The sequence below is a fragment of the Bombina bombina genome, chromosome 11, assembly GCF_027579735.1.
Source record: "Bombina bombina isolate aBomBom1 chromosome 11, aBomBom1.pri, whole genome shotgun sequence".
NCBI lineage: Eukaryota > Metazoa > Chordata > Amphibia > Anura > Bombinatoridae > Bombina > Bombina bombina.
This window is the reverse complement of record NC_069509.1, coordinates 62707688-62726863: the sequence shown is the minus strand read 5'-3', so window position 1 is coordinate 62726863 and position 19176 is coordinate 62707688. Positions and strand designations below refer to the sequence as shown.

Sequence of the window (19176 nt, the reverse complement as noted above, 5' to 3'; positions counted from 1 at the left end):
GTAATCACTAACAAATTCTTCTTCCAAAATAAGTTAATTTTCCTATACAATACTATTTTCACCACAAATAAGAAGCTAAAGATATTCAGTGTCATGTAGAGCTCAAATGGCAACCAGACTTTTTGCTTACTATTCTGAATAATTTCCAGTTTGTTGTTATGTATTTCCTTGCTGACAGGATTAAATATTGTTATTAATATTATAGCCAGTGGTTGAAGTCACTGTACCTCAGTATAGCCAATAACATACAAAATGTACCAGGATCCCTACAATACTAGCTGCACCTGGTTATAAAATAATTGTGAGGTAATCTCTTGACAAATAAGGTTATATTAAATCAAGTAACATCAGCAGTGCTTATATAATGTAAATTAAAAAAAATAATTTACATTTATTAAACAGTATTTTTTTCTACGAAAAATATCAAACTCAGCCACCCTGAAATTACTAGTGCGCGCCTTTTTCCCGCTCCAAAATGGTGTCATATAAATATGTCTAATTTGATTTTCTAAAATAATTTAACAATCACTTTGTGAGTCCTTATTTTAACCCCGTTTGTTTGTTTGTTTATTTTTGTTTTTCAGATTCCAAAAAAATAACTGATCGGCAGAGCCAATGATAAAAACAATCTACTAAAACATATTACAAAAGTAAACGAAGAGGCTAAAAAAATTAATTCAAGTACTATAATTAACGATCATGATACTATAAAACAATAAAAATATATGACGCAGCAATCCAACAGCAGAACACTTTCCCGCTGCCGCAGCTAGTAACAGCTATGCGCGCAGCCGCGCACTCATTCCTCGCTCCCAGATATATTCAGTTTGGGACGTCACGTGATCTGGTTTACTAGTGGGTGACTGAAAAGCAGAAACAACAGTAGGTTACAGCAATTTAGGAACTGGCTGCTACCGTACCTCTAGCAACATGTAACCATGTGATCAACACAGTCTTTTGACTCCAGGTCCTTTCCTTTTATGGGAACTAGCTACTAGCTAGACATGGCGTCGCCCTTTAGTGGAGTGTTGCAGCTGACTGACCTGGATGATTTTATAGGACCTTCTCAGGTATATTGACTGTATTTTACTTCTATGACAGACTCTATTCAGGGAATAAACAAGCACTCCTGCTAGAGAAAACGTTGTCCTACACTTATGTAAAATCGTATTTCATGTAATGGAAGGCAGAAATGTAATAACCTAATAACTATAGTTTAGCTGCTGCATGTTTATAGTACCAGGGGATCTATTAAAAGTAGGATCTGTATAGATTTATTTTTATTTTAAAGGGACATGACAACCACATTTTTTCTTTCATGATTTAGAAAGAGAATGCATTTTTAACCACTTAATGACCACAGCACTTTTCCATTTTCTGTCCGTTTGGGACCAAGGCTATTTTTACATTTCTGCGGTGTTTGTGTTTAGCTGTAATTTTCCTCTTACTCGTTTACTGTACCCACACATATTATATACCGTTTTTCTCGCCATTAAATGGACTTTCTAAAGATACCATTATTTTCATCATATCTTATAATTTACTATAAAAAATATTATAAAATATGAGGAAAAAATGGAAAAAAACACACTTTTTCTAACTTTGACCCCCAAAATCTGTTACACATCTACAACCACCAAAAAACACCCATGCTAAATAGTTTCTAAATTTTGTCCTGAGTTTAGAAATACCCAATGTTTACACGTTCTTTGCTTTTTTTGCAAGTTATAGGGCAATAAGTACAAGTAGCACTTTGCTATTTCCAAACCATTATTTTTCAAAATTAGCGCTAGTTACATTGGAACACTGATATCTTTCAGGGATCCCTGAATATCCCTTGACATGTATATATTTTTTTTTAGTAGACATCCCAAAGTATTCATCTAGGCCCATTTTGGTATATTTCATGCCACCATTTCACCGCCAAATGCGATCAAATAAAAAAAAAAAGTAAAATTTTTCTAAATTTTAGGTTTCTCACTGAAATCATTAACAAACATTTTGTGCAATTATGGCACAAATGGTTGTAAATGCTTCTCTGGGATCCCCTTTGTTCAGAAATAGCAGACATATATGGCTTTGGCGTTGTTTTTAAGTAATTAGAAGTCCGCTAAATGCTGCTGCACACCACAAGTGTATTATGCTCAGCAGTGCAGGGGTTAATTAGGGAACTTGTAGGGAGCTTGTAGGGTTAATTTTAGCTTTAGTGTAGTGTAGTAGACAACCCCAAGTATTGATCTAGGCCCATTTTGGTATATTTCAGGCCACCATTTCGCCGCCAAATACGATTAAATTAAAAAAAATAGTCAACTTTTTCACAAACTTTAGGTTTCTCACTGAAATTATTTAGAAACAACTTGTGCAATTATGGTACAAATGGTTGTAAATGATTCTCTGGGATCCCCTTTGTTCAGAAATAGCAGACATATATGGCTTTGGTGTTGCTTTTTGGTAATTAAAAGGCCGCTAAATGCCACTGCGCACAAAACGTGAATTATGCCCAGCAGTGAAGGGGTTAATTAGGTAGCTTGTAGGGAGCTTGCAGGGTTAATTTTAGCTTTAGTGTAGAGATCAGCTTCCCACCTGACACATCAGACCCCCTGATCCCTCCCATAGAGCTCTCTTCCCTCCCCCACCCCACAATTGTCCCCGCCATCTTAAGTACTAGCAGAAAGTCTGCCAGTACTAAAATAAAAGGTTTTTTTTTTTACTTTTTTTTTTAAAGCATATTTACATATGCCTGTATGTAGGATCCCCCCTTAGCCCCCAACCTCTCTGATCCCCCCCAAAACAGCTCTCTACCCCCCCCCCCCCCACACTGCCTTATTGGGGGCCATCTTGGGTACTGGCAGCTGTCTGCCAGTACCCAGTTTGCATATAAAAATGTTTTTTTTTTCATTTATTTCAGTTTTTTCTGTAGTGTAGCTCCCCCCCCCCCAGATCAATCCCCCACCCCCTCCCAGATCCCTTCCATTACGTTTTATTTTTATTATATTTTACAAAAATATGTACAATTTTCTGTAGTGTAAGCGGTTCCCACCCGCTCCCTCCCCGTGCACGCGCCCTCCCGCCGCCCCCTGTGCACGCGCGCACGCCTGTGCGAGCCCCCGGCGATCCCGCCCCCAATCCCGCCCCCCTCTCTGACTAAGAAGCCATCGATGGCCGCCCACCCACCTCCCATTTACGCTCCCACCCACCAACGAATGCGGCCATCGATGTCCGGTGCAGAGAGGGCCACAGAGTGGCTCTCTCTGCACCGGAGGGGCAAAAATTGTTATTGCAGGATGCCTCGATATCGAGGCATCCTGCAATAACCGGAAAGCAGCTGGAAGTGATCAGGATCGCTTCCAGCTGCTTTCCAAACCGAGGACGTGCAGAGTACGTTCTCAGGCATTAACTGCCTTTTTTCTGAGGACGTACCCTGCACGTCCTCGGTCGTTAAGGGGTTAAACATCTTTCTAATTTACTTCTATTATCTAATTTGTTTTATTATCTTAATATTCTTTGCTGAAAAGCATATCTAGATATGCTCAGTAGCTGCTGATTGGTTGCTGCACATAGAAACCTCATGTGATTGGCTCACCAATGTGCATTGCTTTTTCTTCAACTAAGGATATCGAAAAAATGAAGCAAAATAAATAATAGTTAATTGTAATGTGGTTTAAATTTGTATGTTCTATCTGAATCATGAAAGAAAGATTTTGGGTTTAGTGGCCCTTTAAGACTACTCTCATTGTATCTTTTTTAAAATGTGTATGTGTATATATATATATATATATATATATATATATATATAATCCTTGTGCAAAACACATGCCTTTTTTTACACCTATGACTCAGCTAAATGTTCTGGCAAGTTTATCAGCTAAGTCAGCCCATGCAGCAGTATTTTTCTCTAAGAAAGTGTTGGGTGTGTTAAAAAAAAAAAAAAGAAGAAGGTCACCCACCTCATTTAAAAAGCAGGCATACATTTAAAAATTGACTCTGTCAACCAGGTATCTTTCTGAATGTATACAATCAAATGTTTTATCAATAATTAAAAATACCACACTTCCAAGATCTAATTAAAAAATACAGTTGCTTGGCAATATAATACATTTTAGCTTTCTACACAAGACCTATTTAGTGCCAGATTACAAGTGGAGAGCTATTTAAAGCTCCCCTCAAGCGCTAACTCTGCTAGAAGTAAGCTTTTTGCGCACGTCGGGTAGCGCTAATATTACAAGTTGATAGTAAACTGTTTTCACTCGCTCACTAATCCGATACGTGTAAAAAGCCGAACTTTAGAATATCGCACACTTGATATATTCCCCCATAGAAGTCAATAGAGCAAGAAAAGTGGGGGGAAAACTAACACCCTACTCGCTCGCACGCAAACCCGATTTCATATTCTCAAGTGCAATAACCAGGCATGAAAATATGAATATTTCACGTTCCAATGTTTTTCACATAGAAGAATATGTTCTTTTTATTCATAAATACATATTTTTATATATATATATATATATATAGATAGATAGATAGATAGATAGAGAGATACACAGAGCATGCGATTTTAAACAGCTTTCCAATTTACTTCTAATTTGCTTTGTTCTTTTGGTATCCTTTGTTGATAACCATACCTAGGTATGAGGAGCAACAAGAGACTACTGGGAGCTAGCTGCTGATTGTTTTTTGCACACGTGCCTCTTGTCATTGGCTCACCTTGTGTGTTCTTTTAGCTCCCAGTAGAGAATGAAGCAAATTAGATAATAGAAGTAAATTGGAAAATTTGTTTAAAATTATATGCTCTATCTAAATCCTGAAATAAATCATTTTGGTTTCATGTCCCTTTAATACTTTTGATGCCAAATCTAGCTGCAACACATAACAAACCTTTTAAAAGCAATATCAATGTTATATGCCAACAACATTTTCTTGGTTAACCTTGGGGCTGCTATAATATCTAACTTTTTTTTATGCTAGAACCTGTCTTTAAAGTGAAGGTAAAGTCAAACGTTCTATTAGAAACAATTATAGATATGAAGGCAAATAAATATAAGTTTCATTCATCAATATTTGCAAAAACATATATTAGCTGAGATATCTAATTTTATTGTCCTGTAATCGGCTTTCCGAAAAACAACCCGTACACTTTTTTTTTTTTTTCTAAAGAACGATCACGTGGTTGAGCTATCCAATTGACTCTTTGGCCGTTAGGCGGCCGTCATATTTCGTCACCAACATATGGGTCTACATGCGCATGCGTAACATTTACTCCTCAATTTCCAAGCGCGCGCGTCCTCGTTTCGCGCATGCGCGCTATAAACTTTCTGTTGTAGTCATAGTAGGAGCTGCCGAGGAACTCAGACGGCAACAAATCGGAAACATTTGTCTCGCTGCGGTTATTCCATGCTCGATGTGCACAAGCTTACTAGAGACGTATAGAGCGGGTGGGACCGCTCTATACGTCACAGTATCTTAAACCCGGAAATGGAGGATGGGAGGAGAATCTGCAGGGAACGGTAGGAAAAGTAAAGCTATAAATAGAACAAAATAAATAATTATTTATTAAAAACAAACCTAGCGACTGGATTTGGGTTAGTTAAAGGAACATAAAAACGACTGATGGTGAAAAAAACTTTACCGTCACTTTAAGATCAGTCTTTGAATAAGGATTCTAAATTAATATTGCTACTAGACTGCCTATTAGGTTATAGAATTGGCCTCTCTAGGGAGTGAGACAAAAGCAAGATATATCCCTTTAACAATATGCAGTTCTGTCTTTTTTTCTTCTCTTATCCCATTCTTATTATAGGATTGCATCAAACCTGTTAAGGTCGAGAAGAAATTGGGGAAAGCAGCAGCTAAGATACGAATTGAAGATGATGGGAGCTACTTTCAGATAAGTCAGGTAAATATTTTACTATGGGATTGTAATGTGCTAATTTTTATTTCTTTTACATAAAAAATTAAAGGGATTTGAAACCCCAAAATGTCCTTTTGTGATTCAGAGCATACAATTTTTAAAAAAACGTTCAAGTTTGCTTTGTTCCCTTTGTATTGTTTGTTGAAGAGATACCTAGGTAAGTGTCTAGAGCACTATATGGCAGGAAATAGTGCTGCCACTTAGTGCTCTTGCAAGTGGATAACAGTCTTGCAAAACTGCTGCCTTATAGTTCTCCAGGCACCTGCACGCTCCTGAGCTTATGTCCCCGCTTTTCAAACGAAAAATACCAAGAGAATGAAGAACATTTCATAATATAAGTAAATTGAACAAATTGCTTAAAACTGCGTGCGTTTTCTGAATAATGAAAGACAAAATGTGTGTTTCTTGTCCCTATAAGCTAAAGCCGTTTACATTGATTTTGAAACTAACGGGAGGCGCATGTTTGTGCACTATGGCTTGTGAGGACCGCTCTCACAGCTGTATTTGTGGGGAAGGTTTACCTCCTCTATCATAAGTGCAGTAGATAGTTTTTCAAGACAAGCATATCAATAAAAAAAAAAGAAAACAACATCTTTTAGATGAAATAAAGAGGAAAAAAAATAATAATTTAAAGGGACAGTCTACTTGAACATTTTTATTGTTTCAAAATATAGCTAATCCCTTTATTACCCATTAACAGATTCATTTTGCATAACCAACACTGTTATATTATATTTTTACCTCAGTGATTACCTTGTATCTAAGCCTCTGCAGACTGCCCCCTTATTTCAGTGCTTTTGACAGCCTTGAATTTTAGCCAATCAGTGCTGGCTCATAGGTAACTCCACGGGAGTGAGCACAATGTTAGCTAAATGACACCCATGAACTAGCACTGTCTTACTTTGCAGGTGTTAAACTTGAGCATTTCGTTTTGCATAAGCTGAAAAGATACAATAACATTTTGTAAATTGGGGACATATATGAAGACTGGAAAATCTACAATTTTCAGACTTTATTTACAGGGAAAGGGGTGGGGAATAGATATAGAATGTATACTTCACAGTTGTTTTACTATACATAATTAAGCATTTTATTACAGTCTAAAGTGTTTGTACTATCCATTTAAATGTACGTTTTCAGACAGTTGCTTTTCCTGTTCAGCTCTATACAGTTTGTCAGCATTTCTAAATGATAAAATACACCATAAACGCAGGTTATACTTTAAATACACTGTTTTATCAGGGAGCTCTGGAGGACATGTGCAAAATACATATGATTGGACTAGTTAATATTTGCGTTATTCAGCTAGAGAGCACTAACTAGAAGTAATGCATCAGATACATGTCCCATGCATTTTGTACTTATGTTTTTTTGTTGTTGTTAAATATTATTGGTGTTGTTTTTCTTGGTATCCTTTGTTGAAAAGCATACCTAGGTATGTTTTGGAGCAGCAGTTCTCTACTGGGAGCTAACTGCTAGTTGAGGGCTACACAAATATGCCCTTTTGTCATTGGCTCACCAGATGTGCTCAGCTAGCTCCCAGCAGTGTGGTGCTGCTCGGGAGCTACTTAAAGGGATAGGATAGTTAAAATGAAACTTGCAAGAATCAGAGCATTATTTTAAGACCTGTTTAAAATTACTTATGTTTTCAAATGTGCTTTGTTCTCTTAGTATCCCTTGTTGAAAATGAATACGCACCTATCCTACACTAGTGGGAGCTAGCTGCTGATTGGTGCCTGCACACATTTGTCTCTTGTGATTGGCTAACTAGATGTGTTCAGCTTCCTGTCAGTGGTGCAATGCTGCTCCTTCAGCAAAGGATAACAAGAATGAAGCAAATTTTATAATAAAAGTAAAGTTGTTTAAACTTGTAAGTTCTATCCGAGTCATGAATTAAATGTTTTGGGCTTCCTGTCCCTTTAAGCTATTCATTTAACCCCTTTGTAAGAGCTAAACACATAGTTCTATGTAATCGAGAACATTTTCATTTGGCACTTTTATTTCCCTTTAACGTCTTGTTTCATATTGTGCAGGAAGGTGCCTCTCAGAAACTGGAAAAAGCTAAGATCACCCTGAATGACTGCCTGGCCTGCAGCGGGTGCGTCACCTCGGCAGAAAGCATTCTTATCACACAGCAGAGTCATGAAGAGCTATACAAGATACTAAGCCAAAACAAAGTGAGTATATTTTTTATCAAATCTAGCAAAATAGTATTTAATGATGTGCTGTGCTTTGTACATGTTTCCTTTAGTAGGGGCCTTAAAGGGCCATTAATCACTAAATAAATGCTAGAAATATGTTCAAAGCAAAAATTAGCCTGAGAATAATATGCAAATGTGATTTTTAAAATTATAGTTTTTTAAATATTTGGGGACAAAGTGTAAAGTTATCGATTTCTTTAAATGGACACTGAACCCAAATTTTTTTCTTTCATGGTTCAGACAGAGCATGTAATTTTAAGCAACTTTTTAGTTTACTCCTATTATGAATTTTTCTTCATTCTCTTGCTATCTTTATTTGAAAAGCAAGAATGTAAGTTTAGAAGCCGGCTCATTTTTGGTTCACAACCTGGGTTTTGCTTGCTGATTAGTGGCTAAATGCACCCACCAATAAACAAGTGCTATCCAGGGTCCTGAACCAAAAAAATTCTGGCTCCTTAGCTTAGATGTCTTCTTTTTAAAATAAAAAAAATTAAGTTTAGTGTCCTTTAAGTATTGGGCACAGCCATGTTATAACTACGGTCTCCCTATGCTTGAAAGCCAGCTATCTTTTCACCCGTGCTGATGTCAGCTAGACACAGATATTTATGGAATAAGATTGCTGTAAAAAAAGGCAACTGTGTGTGTGATTCATTGTTCATAAGTTGTGACATACGAATACAAATCTAAATTTACAAATACAATAATTTTTTGGGACATACATTTTTTTTTTTTATTTTTTTTTTTTTTAGAATACATATCTTTTTATTTGTTTATTGGAAGTACAATCCCCTTTTTTTTTTTTTTTTTTTTTTTTTTCTTTCTTTCTTTTTTATATATATATATGACATTATACTTCCAGCATCTGTCAAAACACTGTTAAAGATAAATGCTAGTTCCCACACACTTGCCTTTTTGACAGCAATCTTATCCCATACATAAAAATTAAACATTGTTTAATCTCTATAGAGGGATAACAATGCTCATATTTTAAACATTTATTGTTCACACATTTTGCCTTGTTAAAAACGACAAAAATGATAACGTACAAAATTAAATGCATTGATAACAAAACTAAAAGGGCGATTTATCAAACTGAGGCGGACAGGGTTGCACATATGCGCCCATGTTTGCCACAGCTCTCCTCTGGTGGGCTGAATTCCCCTGGAGGAATTCAGCATAGCACATGAGCGCTATTTTGCGCTTGCGTGCAATCCCGCCTCCTGCCCGCACGTGATTGGCTATTAGCCAATCACGCGCGGGCAGGAGTTGTCAATCTCTCCGGTCGGACTAGACCGTGGAGATTGAATTTCACCAATTTAGAGGTGGTGAATGATTAGGGAAGCAGTGGTCTGATGACCGCCACTTGTTAAATACGGCGTGCAGGTTCTCTTGTGAGAACCTGCAGCAGTAGTGGGTCAAAAGGCTTGCAAAGCCTTTGATAAATCGGCCCCTAAGCCTCACCATCTCTAACAGCAAGTTATATGATAGGAGTGATATATGGGGCGTTTTAAGACAGGCTTGGACATTGCACAAAGGATTTAATAACACGGGAATTCTCAGGACCCTTATTATATAGAATGAGTATTATAAAATGGCAATTAAAAGTCTGCAATCCAAAATATGAGTGCTTATACCTTTTAACTTTATAATGTAGCCAACAGCTATTTTAACCATTTAAAACTTCAGTCATTACAAATGTTGACCAGGAGAGAAATATTGTTGGTAACATTACAATAGGATACCCAAGCAAGAGGGGCAAAGAGAAGCTGTACAATCTTTTAGAAATACAGCTCCATGTATTAAAAGGCGAGCGGACACTTTTCTCAACTTTTGTTTGCTTGTAAAGATTGTACTTGTGGTTTAGGTATTGCGCCTTATCTATTTCCTCAGGTAGATCCTCCATCTCAGCAGAAGCAGGTCATTGTCTCAGTGTCCCCACAGTCACGAGCGTCACTGGCTGCACGATTTAACCTAAGCATTCAGGATACCGCACATAGGTTAACAACGTTCTTCAAGCAGTTGGGTAAGCACCAAGTCCTACCTCAACAATTACAGCCCTGTACTAATGTATACTTAAAGGGATATGAAACCCAAACATTTTCTTTCATGATTCAGATAGAGCATGCGATTTTGAAACAGCTTTCTGATTTACTTATATTATCAATTTTTCGTCATTCTCTTGGTAGTTGAAAAGCAAGAACGTATGCTTAGACGCCAGCCCATTTCTGGAGCACTTAAAAGGAAATGAAACCCACATTTTTTCTTTCATGATTCAGATAGAGCATGCAAATTTAAGGACTAGTTTGTGGTATACATAATTAGGAATTTAACTATTTGTGCGCACATTAAAATTATATTGTTTTTAATGTGCACACAAATAGTTCAATTTCTAATTATGTATGCCTATAAATAGAATAGGTAATGGCACACAAACTAGCCTATGAAATAAGTGCCACTGCGGGGAGTGAAACGCGTCATACTGTGACTACTATGGACTCCTAGCTATGTCTGAATGTATTTTATTCATTTAGAAATAAAGCTTTTTGCACACTGGTGTAGTGCCTACCCTTTCCTTGTTGTTACGCCTTTGTGCAGTCTGATCCACTGCAGGCTAAAAAATTAACTTTTTCACAAACTTTTTGGTTTTCACTGAAATTATTTACACACAACTACTGCAGACATAAGACAAATCGTTGTAAATACATCTCTGCATTCTGTGTTCAGAAATTGCAGACATTCCTGGTTTTGCCATTATTTTCTTTAGTTTTGACGGCTGCTAATTGCAGCCGCCTACCACATTTCTGAAATTCACAGCAGTGAAGGGGTTAATAAGATAGCTCGCCACCATATTAGGTGCTGGCAGTCTGCCAGGGCTTATTTTTTTAAATTGATTATTATTTTCTTTCCAATGGCATGGAGAGTACACAGTTCCATTCAATTACTGTTGGGAAATTCAGCTCCTGGCCACCAGGAGGAGGCAAAGACACCCCAGCAAAGCTTAAGTATCCCTCCCACTTCCCATACTCCCCCAGTCATTCTTTGCCGCAGTAACCTGGAGGAGGTGAAGATGGTGCTCCTGAAGAAGATTGAGTTTTGGTAGCTGTTAGCTGCTGGAGGTTGCAGGGATGTACTCTGTTCTCTCTCCAGCAATCTGTACTAACGCCCCCATCAGGCAACCAGTGTTATTCTTACACTGCTTTCCTTTCTACTCAGGTTCCTGTCAGATGCCGGATGAAGCTGGCTAAACCTGGAGGTGCTGTGGCTGCTCCACAGCAGAGACCCTGGAGGGTAAGTCCTTGCCTTTATTATATTTGGAGGGCTCATCAAGGGACTGCTCAGAAGAAAGGTGACCGGGTGGCATCTTATTCCCTCAGATTGGGTCTGGGACTTTAGTTATATCCTTCTTTAAGGATATCATGACAGATTTGAGCAGAATGATTATTTGGCCATGTCCTGTCTCATTTACTAGGGCCTCTTCTGTGGTCTTATATCGACACTGGAGCTCCTGAGAGCAATATGGGGATTCTGCAGAGGGGTCTTTTTATTAGTTCCTCATATTTTTAACTTTGGAGGAATCTGTCCTTTTCACACTTGCGGTGTTCTGCTCCATCTCAGCGGCAGTTCTCTACTGGTTTCCTTGACGGCATGTAGGACCGGGTTAATCCTAGCCTAGTTTCAGTTTTTGCATGTACCTTACGTTGCCATTTTAATTCTCAAAAGGCTGCCGCTTATAGTTTGTACAGATTGGGGAGATTTTACTCTAATCTTTGCCTGTACGTTACTCCTCTACAGTAGCAGCTCCTCCGATGGGAGGAGGTTTTCTGCAGACTAGGTAATGTGCGATTATTGAGGTATGTGGGAACCCTGAGCGCTGTACTTGGATCTTTAACTTAGGATGGCGATCGCAATGCGTGCCATTAGCTCAGCAACTTTGGTTCCTATCGGATGCAGTTTTACCAAAGGGGTTGCAATTCCACATAATGAAGCACTTACACTGTAGTGTGTGTTTATTTTCTTAGTGAAACGCGGTAAGCATATTTTGCCGGTGTTTGCACTAAGCATGCCAACAGCTATAATGTAGCCAACAGCTATTTTAACCATTTAAAACTTCAGTCATTACAAATGTTGACCAGGAGAGAAATATTGTTGGTAACATTACAATAGGATACCCAAGCAAGAGGGGCAAAGAGAAGCTGTACAATCTTTTAGAAATACAGCTCCATGTATTAAAAGGCGAGCGGACACTTTTCTCAACTTTTGTTTGCTTGTAAAGATTGTACTTGTGGTTTAGGTATTGCGCCTTATCTATTTCCTCAGGTAGATCCTCCATCTCAGCAGAAGCAGGTCATTGTCTCAGTGTCCCCACAGTCACGAGCGTCACTGGCTGCACGATTTAACCTAAGCATTCAGGATACCGCACATAGGTTAACAACGTTCTTCAAGCAGTTGGGTAAGCACCAAGTCCTACCTCAACAATTACAGCCCTGTACTAATGTATACTTAAAGGGATATGAAACCCAAACATTTTCTTTCATGATTCAGATAGAGCATGCGATTTTGAAACAGCTTTCTGATTTACTTATATTATCAATTTTTCGTCATTCTCTTGGTAGTTGAAAAGCAAGAACGTATGCTTAGACGCCAGCCCATTTCTGGAGCACTTAAAAGGAAATGAAACCCACATTTTTTCTTTCATGATTCAGATAGAGCATGCAAATTTAAGGACTAGTTTGTGGTATACATAATTAGGAATTTAACTATTTGTGCGCACATTAAAATTATATTGTTTTTAATGTGCACACAAATAGTTCAATTTCTAATTATGTATGCCTATAAATAGAATAGGTAATGGCACACAAACTAGCCTATGAAATAAGTGCCACTGCGGGGAGTGAAACGCGTCATACTGTGACTACTATGGACTCCTAGCTATGTCTGAATGTATTTTATTCATTTAGAAATAAAGCTTTTTGCACACTGGTGTAGTGCCTACCCTTTCCTTGTTGTTACGCCTTTGTGCAGTCTGATCCACTGCAGGCTAAAAAATTAACTTTTTCACAAACTTTTTGGTTTTCACTGAAATTATTTACACACAACTACTGCAGACATAAGACAAATCGTTGTAAATACATCTCTGCATTCTGTGTTCAGAAATTGCAGACATTCCTGGTTTTGCCATTATTTTCTTTAGTTTTGACGGCTGCTAATTGCAGCCGCCTACCACATTTCTGAAATTCACAGCAGTGAAGGGGTTAATAAGATAGCTCGCCACCATATTAGGTGCTGGCAGTCTGCCAGGGCTTATTTTTTTAAATTGATTATTATTTTCTTTCCAATGGCATGGAGAGTACACAGTTCCATTCAATTACTGTTGGGAAATTCAGCTCCTGGCCACCAGGAGGAGGCAAAGACACCCCAGCAAAGCTTAAGTATCCCTCCCACTTCCCATACTCCCCCAGTCATTCTTTGCCGCAGTAACCTGGAGGAGGTGAAGATGGTGCTCCTGAAGAAGATTGAGTTTTGGTAGCTGTTAGCTGCTGGAGGTTGCAGGGATGTACTCTGTTCTCTCTCCAGCAATCTGTACTAACGCCCCCATCAGGCAACCAGTGTTATTCTTACACTGCTTTCCTTTCTACTCAGGTTCCTGTCAGATGCCGGATGAAGCTGGCTAAACCTGGAGGTGCTGTGGCTGCTCCACAGCAGAGACCCTGGAGGGTAAGTCCTTGCCTTTATTATATTTGGAGGGCTCATCAAGGGACTGCTCAGAAGAAAGGTGACCGGGTGGCATCTTATTCCCTCAGATTGGGTCTGGGACTTTAGTTATATCCTTCTTTAAGGATATCATGACAGATTTGAGCAGAATGATTATTTGGCCATGTCCTGTCTCATTTACTAGGGCCTCTTCTGTGGTCTTATATCGACACTGGAGCTCCTGAGAGCAATATGGGGATTCTGCAGAGGGGTCTTTTTATTAGTTCCTCATATTTTTAACTTTGGAGGAATCTGTCCTTTTCACACTTGCGGTGTTCTGCTCCATCTCAGCGGCAGTTCTCTACTGGTTTCCTTGACGGCATGTAGGACCGGGTTAATCCTAGCCTAGTTTCAGTTTTTGCATGTACCTTACGTTGCCATTTTAATTCTCAAAAGGCTGCCGCTTATAGTTTGTACAGATTGGGGAGATTTTACTCTAATCTTTGCCTGTACGTTACTCCTCTACAGTAGCAGCTCCTCCGATGGGAGGAGGTTTTCTGCAGACTAGGTAATGTGCGATTATTGAGGTATGTGGGAACCCTGAGCGCTGTACTTGGATCTTTAACTTAGGATGGCGATCGCAATGCGTGCCATTAGCTCAGCAACTTTGGTTCCTATCGGATGCAGTTTTACCAAAGGGGTTGCAATTCCACATAATGAAGCACTTACACTGTAGTGTGTGTTTATTTTCTTAGTGAAACGCGGTAAGCATATTTTGCCGGTGTTTGCACTAAGCATGCCTTTAAAGGGATACTAAACCCACATTTTTTCTTCCATGATTCAGATAGAGCATGACATTTTAAGCAACTTTCTAATTTACTCCTATTATCAATTTTTCTTCGTTCTCTTGCTGTCTTTATTTAGAAAGCAGGAATGTAAATCTTAGTAGCTAGCCAATTTTAGGTTCAGCACCATGGATAGCGCTTGCCTATTGGTGACTGAAATTTAGCCACCAATAAGCAAGTATAACCCAGGTTCTCAATAAAAAATGGGCTAGCTCCTAAGCTTTACATTCCTGCTTTTTAAATAAAGATAGCAAGAGAACAATGAAAAATTGATAATAGGAGTAAATTAGAAAGTTGTTTAAAATTGCTGCTCTATCTGAATCATGAAAGAAAACCTTTTGGTTTAGTTTCCCTTTAAAGGGACAGTCTGCACCAGAATTTTTTATTGTTTTAAAAGATAGATAATCCCTTTATTACTCATTCCCTAGTTTTGCATAACAAACAGTTACAATAATATACTTTTTACCTCTGTGATTATCTTGTATCTAAGCCTCTGCAAACTGCCCCCTTATTTAAGTTCTTTTGACAGACTTGCATTTTAGCCAATCTGTGCTGGCTCCACGTGCGTGAGCACAGTGTTATCTATATGAAGCGCATGAATTAACACCCTCTAATGGTGAAAAACTGTCAACAAGCCCTGAGATGAGAGGCGGCCTTCAAGGGCTTATAAATTAGCATATGAACCTCCCTAGGTTTAGCTTTCAACTAAGAATACCAAGAGAACAAAGCAAAATTGGTGATAGATGTAAATTTGAAAATTGTTTAAAATGACACGCCCTATCTGAATAATAAAAGTCCCTTTAACTCAGACCGACTTTACTGTTTGGCGCCGGCATTTCATCTGCGCTTCCCATGCAGGTTTTTTTAAAACAAAGCACCTCAGGGGGGTTCTGCTGTGATAATCTTTGGTGCGTTCTGTTAAGACCCATCTTAAACAATGTCTCTGGGGACTTTTATATGATTTCCTATATTTCGTTGGAACTCTGTTTATTTTACATTCTAAACTTTAATTTTCCACACCCTGCTTATTTGTTTTTTTTTGTTGAGGCGATCGCAATGCGTGCCCTGGGTTTTCCTAATGTCCTGCTCTACAGCGCCTTTTCTTATAGAGGCTCTCACTAGAGTTGTGTGTTAGTCATTGGTTTGACAGATGCTGACACAGAGGTAGTTTAAAGCAGTGTGTGGAGGACGTGTCTGCCTTTTATGTTTCAGGCAGTACCTAATAAGTCTGTTGTATGCCACTATATATGTTCCTTTCTTTGTGAAGTTACTTGTTTGCTTGCTTTATTTTTTAGTTAGTACATACATTATCAGGGATACCCTGATGGTTTTACTGCCAACTAGTGGTGGTTAATGGTATTTATCCATTAATTCTGCCTCTTTTTTTGAGAGTAGATAATAAAAAATAAAAAAAATGTACTATGACTCTCCATAGATTGGGAGTAATATGAAGTATGTTGCATCATGTATTGTCTGATGAAACTACATCTTTTGTTGGTTAACCTATTTCATGTATATGGACACAATAGTTTAATCTTTCTCAGATTGAGTAGACTTTTATGCTATGGCTGTGACATGATGTATTGTCCTATGTAAAATACATTTTTCTTAGTAATTTTGGAATGGACCCTAAGATGTTTTCATGTTAACCTATTATTTATATGGACACAATAATATAATCTTTATCTTATTGAGGAGATTTCTAATAATGTATGTGTCATCTTGTACTATCCCCTGTAAAACACATAAATATATTAGTGCCCCTAAGGTCACTAAATAAATATAATTTCATGCTAACACTTCTCATTTATATGGAATCAATAATCTAATCTTGCTCATGTTGAAGAGATTTCTACTTATATCTGTGGCATCATGTATGATCCTATGTAAAATACATGTTGTTCTTAGTAATCTTAGGACAATAATATGTTTAATCTTTTTCAAAGAACATAATCCTTCTCACATTGGGAAGGTTTTCTACTAGGACTGTCGAATCATGTTTTGTCCAATATAAATCTCATATTTTTCTTAATGTTTTTAAGATATTAATATGTTTATTTTCATGCTATAATATTTTACTTATAGAAGTACAATAATATAATTCTTCTCATAGTGAGGAGTTTTTCTGTTGCCCTATGTAAAATGCATATTTTCCTTAATTTGCTTAGAACTATAATATTTGCTGATATTATTTATTAGAGCTATGAACTTTTATTTTCTCTTTATTTTAGTTCTGGTGTTATTGATGTTTTAAACACCCTGTCTGCTTGGCTCTGACTTTTATTTAGGTCTAAGAGGCTTCGTCCTTATTTAGAAATTGTACATGTAGCCTTATCAGCTTTTATATTTTATCCCACAATCTCATATCAAGGTCCTCTGGTGGCTCAGTGGAAGGCCACTGGGGTACATGAGAGACCAGAGTTCAAGACCCAATGGTGGCATGACAATAATAGGTTTGCTATTAACCATTTGCATTTAAGGTGTGTTGGTTAATCTCTAACATGAGAGCCTGCTTATCTCTTTTTAGAGGGTTTTTTATTTGCATTATAGCGGGTTATCTCCAATCCCCCTCTCTAGGAGGGGGCCTAGGATTTGGTTTCCAAGAAGGAACTTGTTTTTCTGGACAATCCTTTTCTTTCGTACCCTGCCACTTGGTCTAGCCACGGCAACAAGGACAAGAGTTACCTGGGTCCTTTTTCTTTGGAGTCAGTTATAGATTCAGTCTCCATGAAGATTTTGATAAAATCCACACATCTTTCTGCCTGTCTCTCCCTTCAGTCCTCAGCAATCCTTTCAGTCCTTGACTAGCCCTTCAGTGACACTGCATGGAAGTAATTGGTCTCATGGTGGCCTGCATGGACATTATTCCTTTTGCCCATCCATCAGAGACACCTCCAAACATGTATGCTCAGTCAATGGAACGGAGATCATTCAAATCTGTCTTAGTGAATCATCCTAGACAACATCTCTAGAGAATTCTCTCCTGGTGGCTCTTACAGGATCATCTGTCACAAGGCTCGTGCCTTTTGAGACCATCGTGGGAGATTGTGTCTGCAGTTGCTGTTTGGGGTCCCTTGGAAGCTCAGGGATTCAGGTTGCCGGAGGAATTGGTCCTTCCGATAATCTTCTGGAGTTGGGAACTAATTACAATGCTCTGGTAGCGTGGCCTCATCTGAGCCCTGTCTGATTTTTTCAGATCTCAATTAGTCATCTTCCCTTCTGTGGCTTCTTTAATCATCAAGAAGGATCTAGTAGTTATCTGGCGATGAAGGATGTCTCTTGCATCCTTCAGTGAAGGGGTCTCTCAATTGTCTTTTTTCAGGCATTCTTATCAAGGCTGCAGGGGCAGGCGCCCATTCAAGACAGTGGGCTCTTCAAGAAGTGTTCTCGGAGATACCCGTCAGGTGGGGGTTTCTGGATTTTGCCCTCATGACTTCTCTCTTCATCGCCAAGCTGCCCAGATATTGTTCAGATCGAGATTCCCTCTGGCAGTGCTGGTGGTTTCTCTAGCAGTTCCACTGAGGTTTTCAGTCAGCTTTTTCTGTTCCCCCAGTTTGCCCTTCTTCCCAGGGTCATAGCCCGCATCAAGAAGGAGCAGATCTCAGTGGTCCTTATTGCTTCAGCTTAGCAGCGCAGAACTTGGTTTGCAGATCTGGTTGAGATGTCTTCCTCCCCTCCATGGAGGTTGCCACCTACTTCTAGGTCCGTTCCTACGCCTGTATCTAGATTATCTAAGGTTGACTGCGTGGAGATTGATCGCTTAGTCCTGTCTAAAAATCTGATAGGGTTTTTGCCTCTTTGATCAAGGGCAGTGCTGGTGGTTTCTCTAGCAGTTCCACTGAGGTTTTCAGTCAGCTTTTTCTGTTCCCCCAGTTTGCCCTTCTTCCCAGGGTCATAGCCCGCATCAAGAAGGAGCAGACCTCAGTGGTCCTTATTGCTTCAGCTTAGCAGCGCAGAACTTGGTTTGCGGATCTGGTTGAGATGTCTTCCTCCCCTCCATGGAGGTTGCCACCTACTTCTAGGTCCGTTCCTACGCCTGTATCTAGATTATCTAAGGTTGACTGCTTGGAGATTGATCGCTTAGTCCTGTCTAAAAATCTGATAGGGGTTTTGCCTCTTTGATCAAGGGGAGTTAGCCAGTGACTCACCTGATGTCTCACAAGTTCTGGCGCACCTATATCTCTTGGTGCGAGTCTGCAGTTTTCCTTGGATACAGAGTTTGAGTTCCTCTTATTCTTTTATTTCTCCAGGAAGTTTTTGAGACAGGTTTTGTCTACTAGTTCTTTAAGTGAACAGATCTCTGTCCTTTCAGTTTTGTTGCCAGTTAGTAAGTTTACTGGTCATTCAGTCCTTTGTTCAGTCCTTGGTTAGAATCTGGCTGGTGTTTTAAGTCTGTTGCTTCTCCCTGGAGTCTTAATTTAGCTCTTCATTTTTTGTTTAAGCTTATGCATTTTGTTTATATTAAACTTTTATCTTGTAAAAAAAAATTTCTTTGATGGCTTTTCCCTTTGGCTACTGAGTGGCATTAGTG

At 38.7% G+C, this 19176-nt stretch overlaps 1 protein-coding gene across 1 annotated transcript in view; it reads left to right on the top strand.

Annotated features, from left to right (window-relative positions):
• Positions 1-937: 937 nt before the first annotated feature.
• Positions 938-19176, top strand: part of CIAO3 (cytosolic iron-sulfur assembly component 3) — a 40204-nt gene continuing 21965 nt past the window's right edge. Inside the window, exons 1-4 of the mRNA XM_053695270.1 lie at positions 938-1070; positions 5798-5893; positions 7942-8085; positions 10000-10132. Coding sequence (XP_053551245.1) covers positions 1005-1070; positions 5798-5893; positions 7942-8085; positions 10000-10132 — 439 coding nt within the window. The 5' untranslated portion in view covers positions 938-1004. The remainder of the gene's footprint in view (positions 1071-5797; positions 5894-7941; positions 8086-9999; positions 10133-19176) is intronic.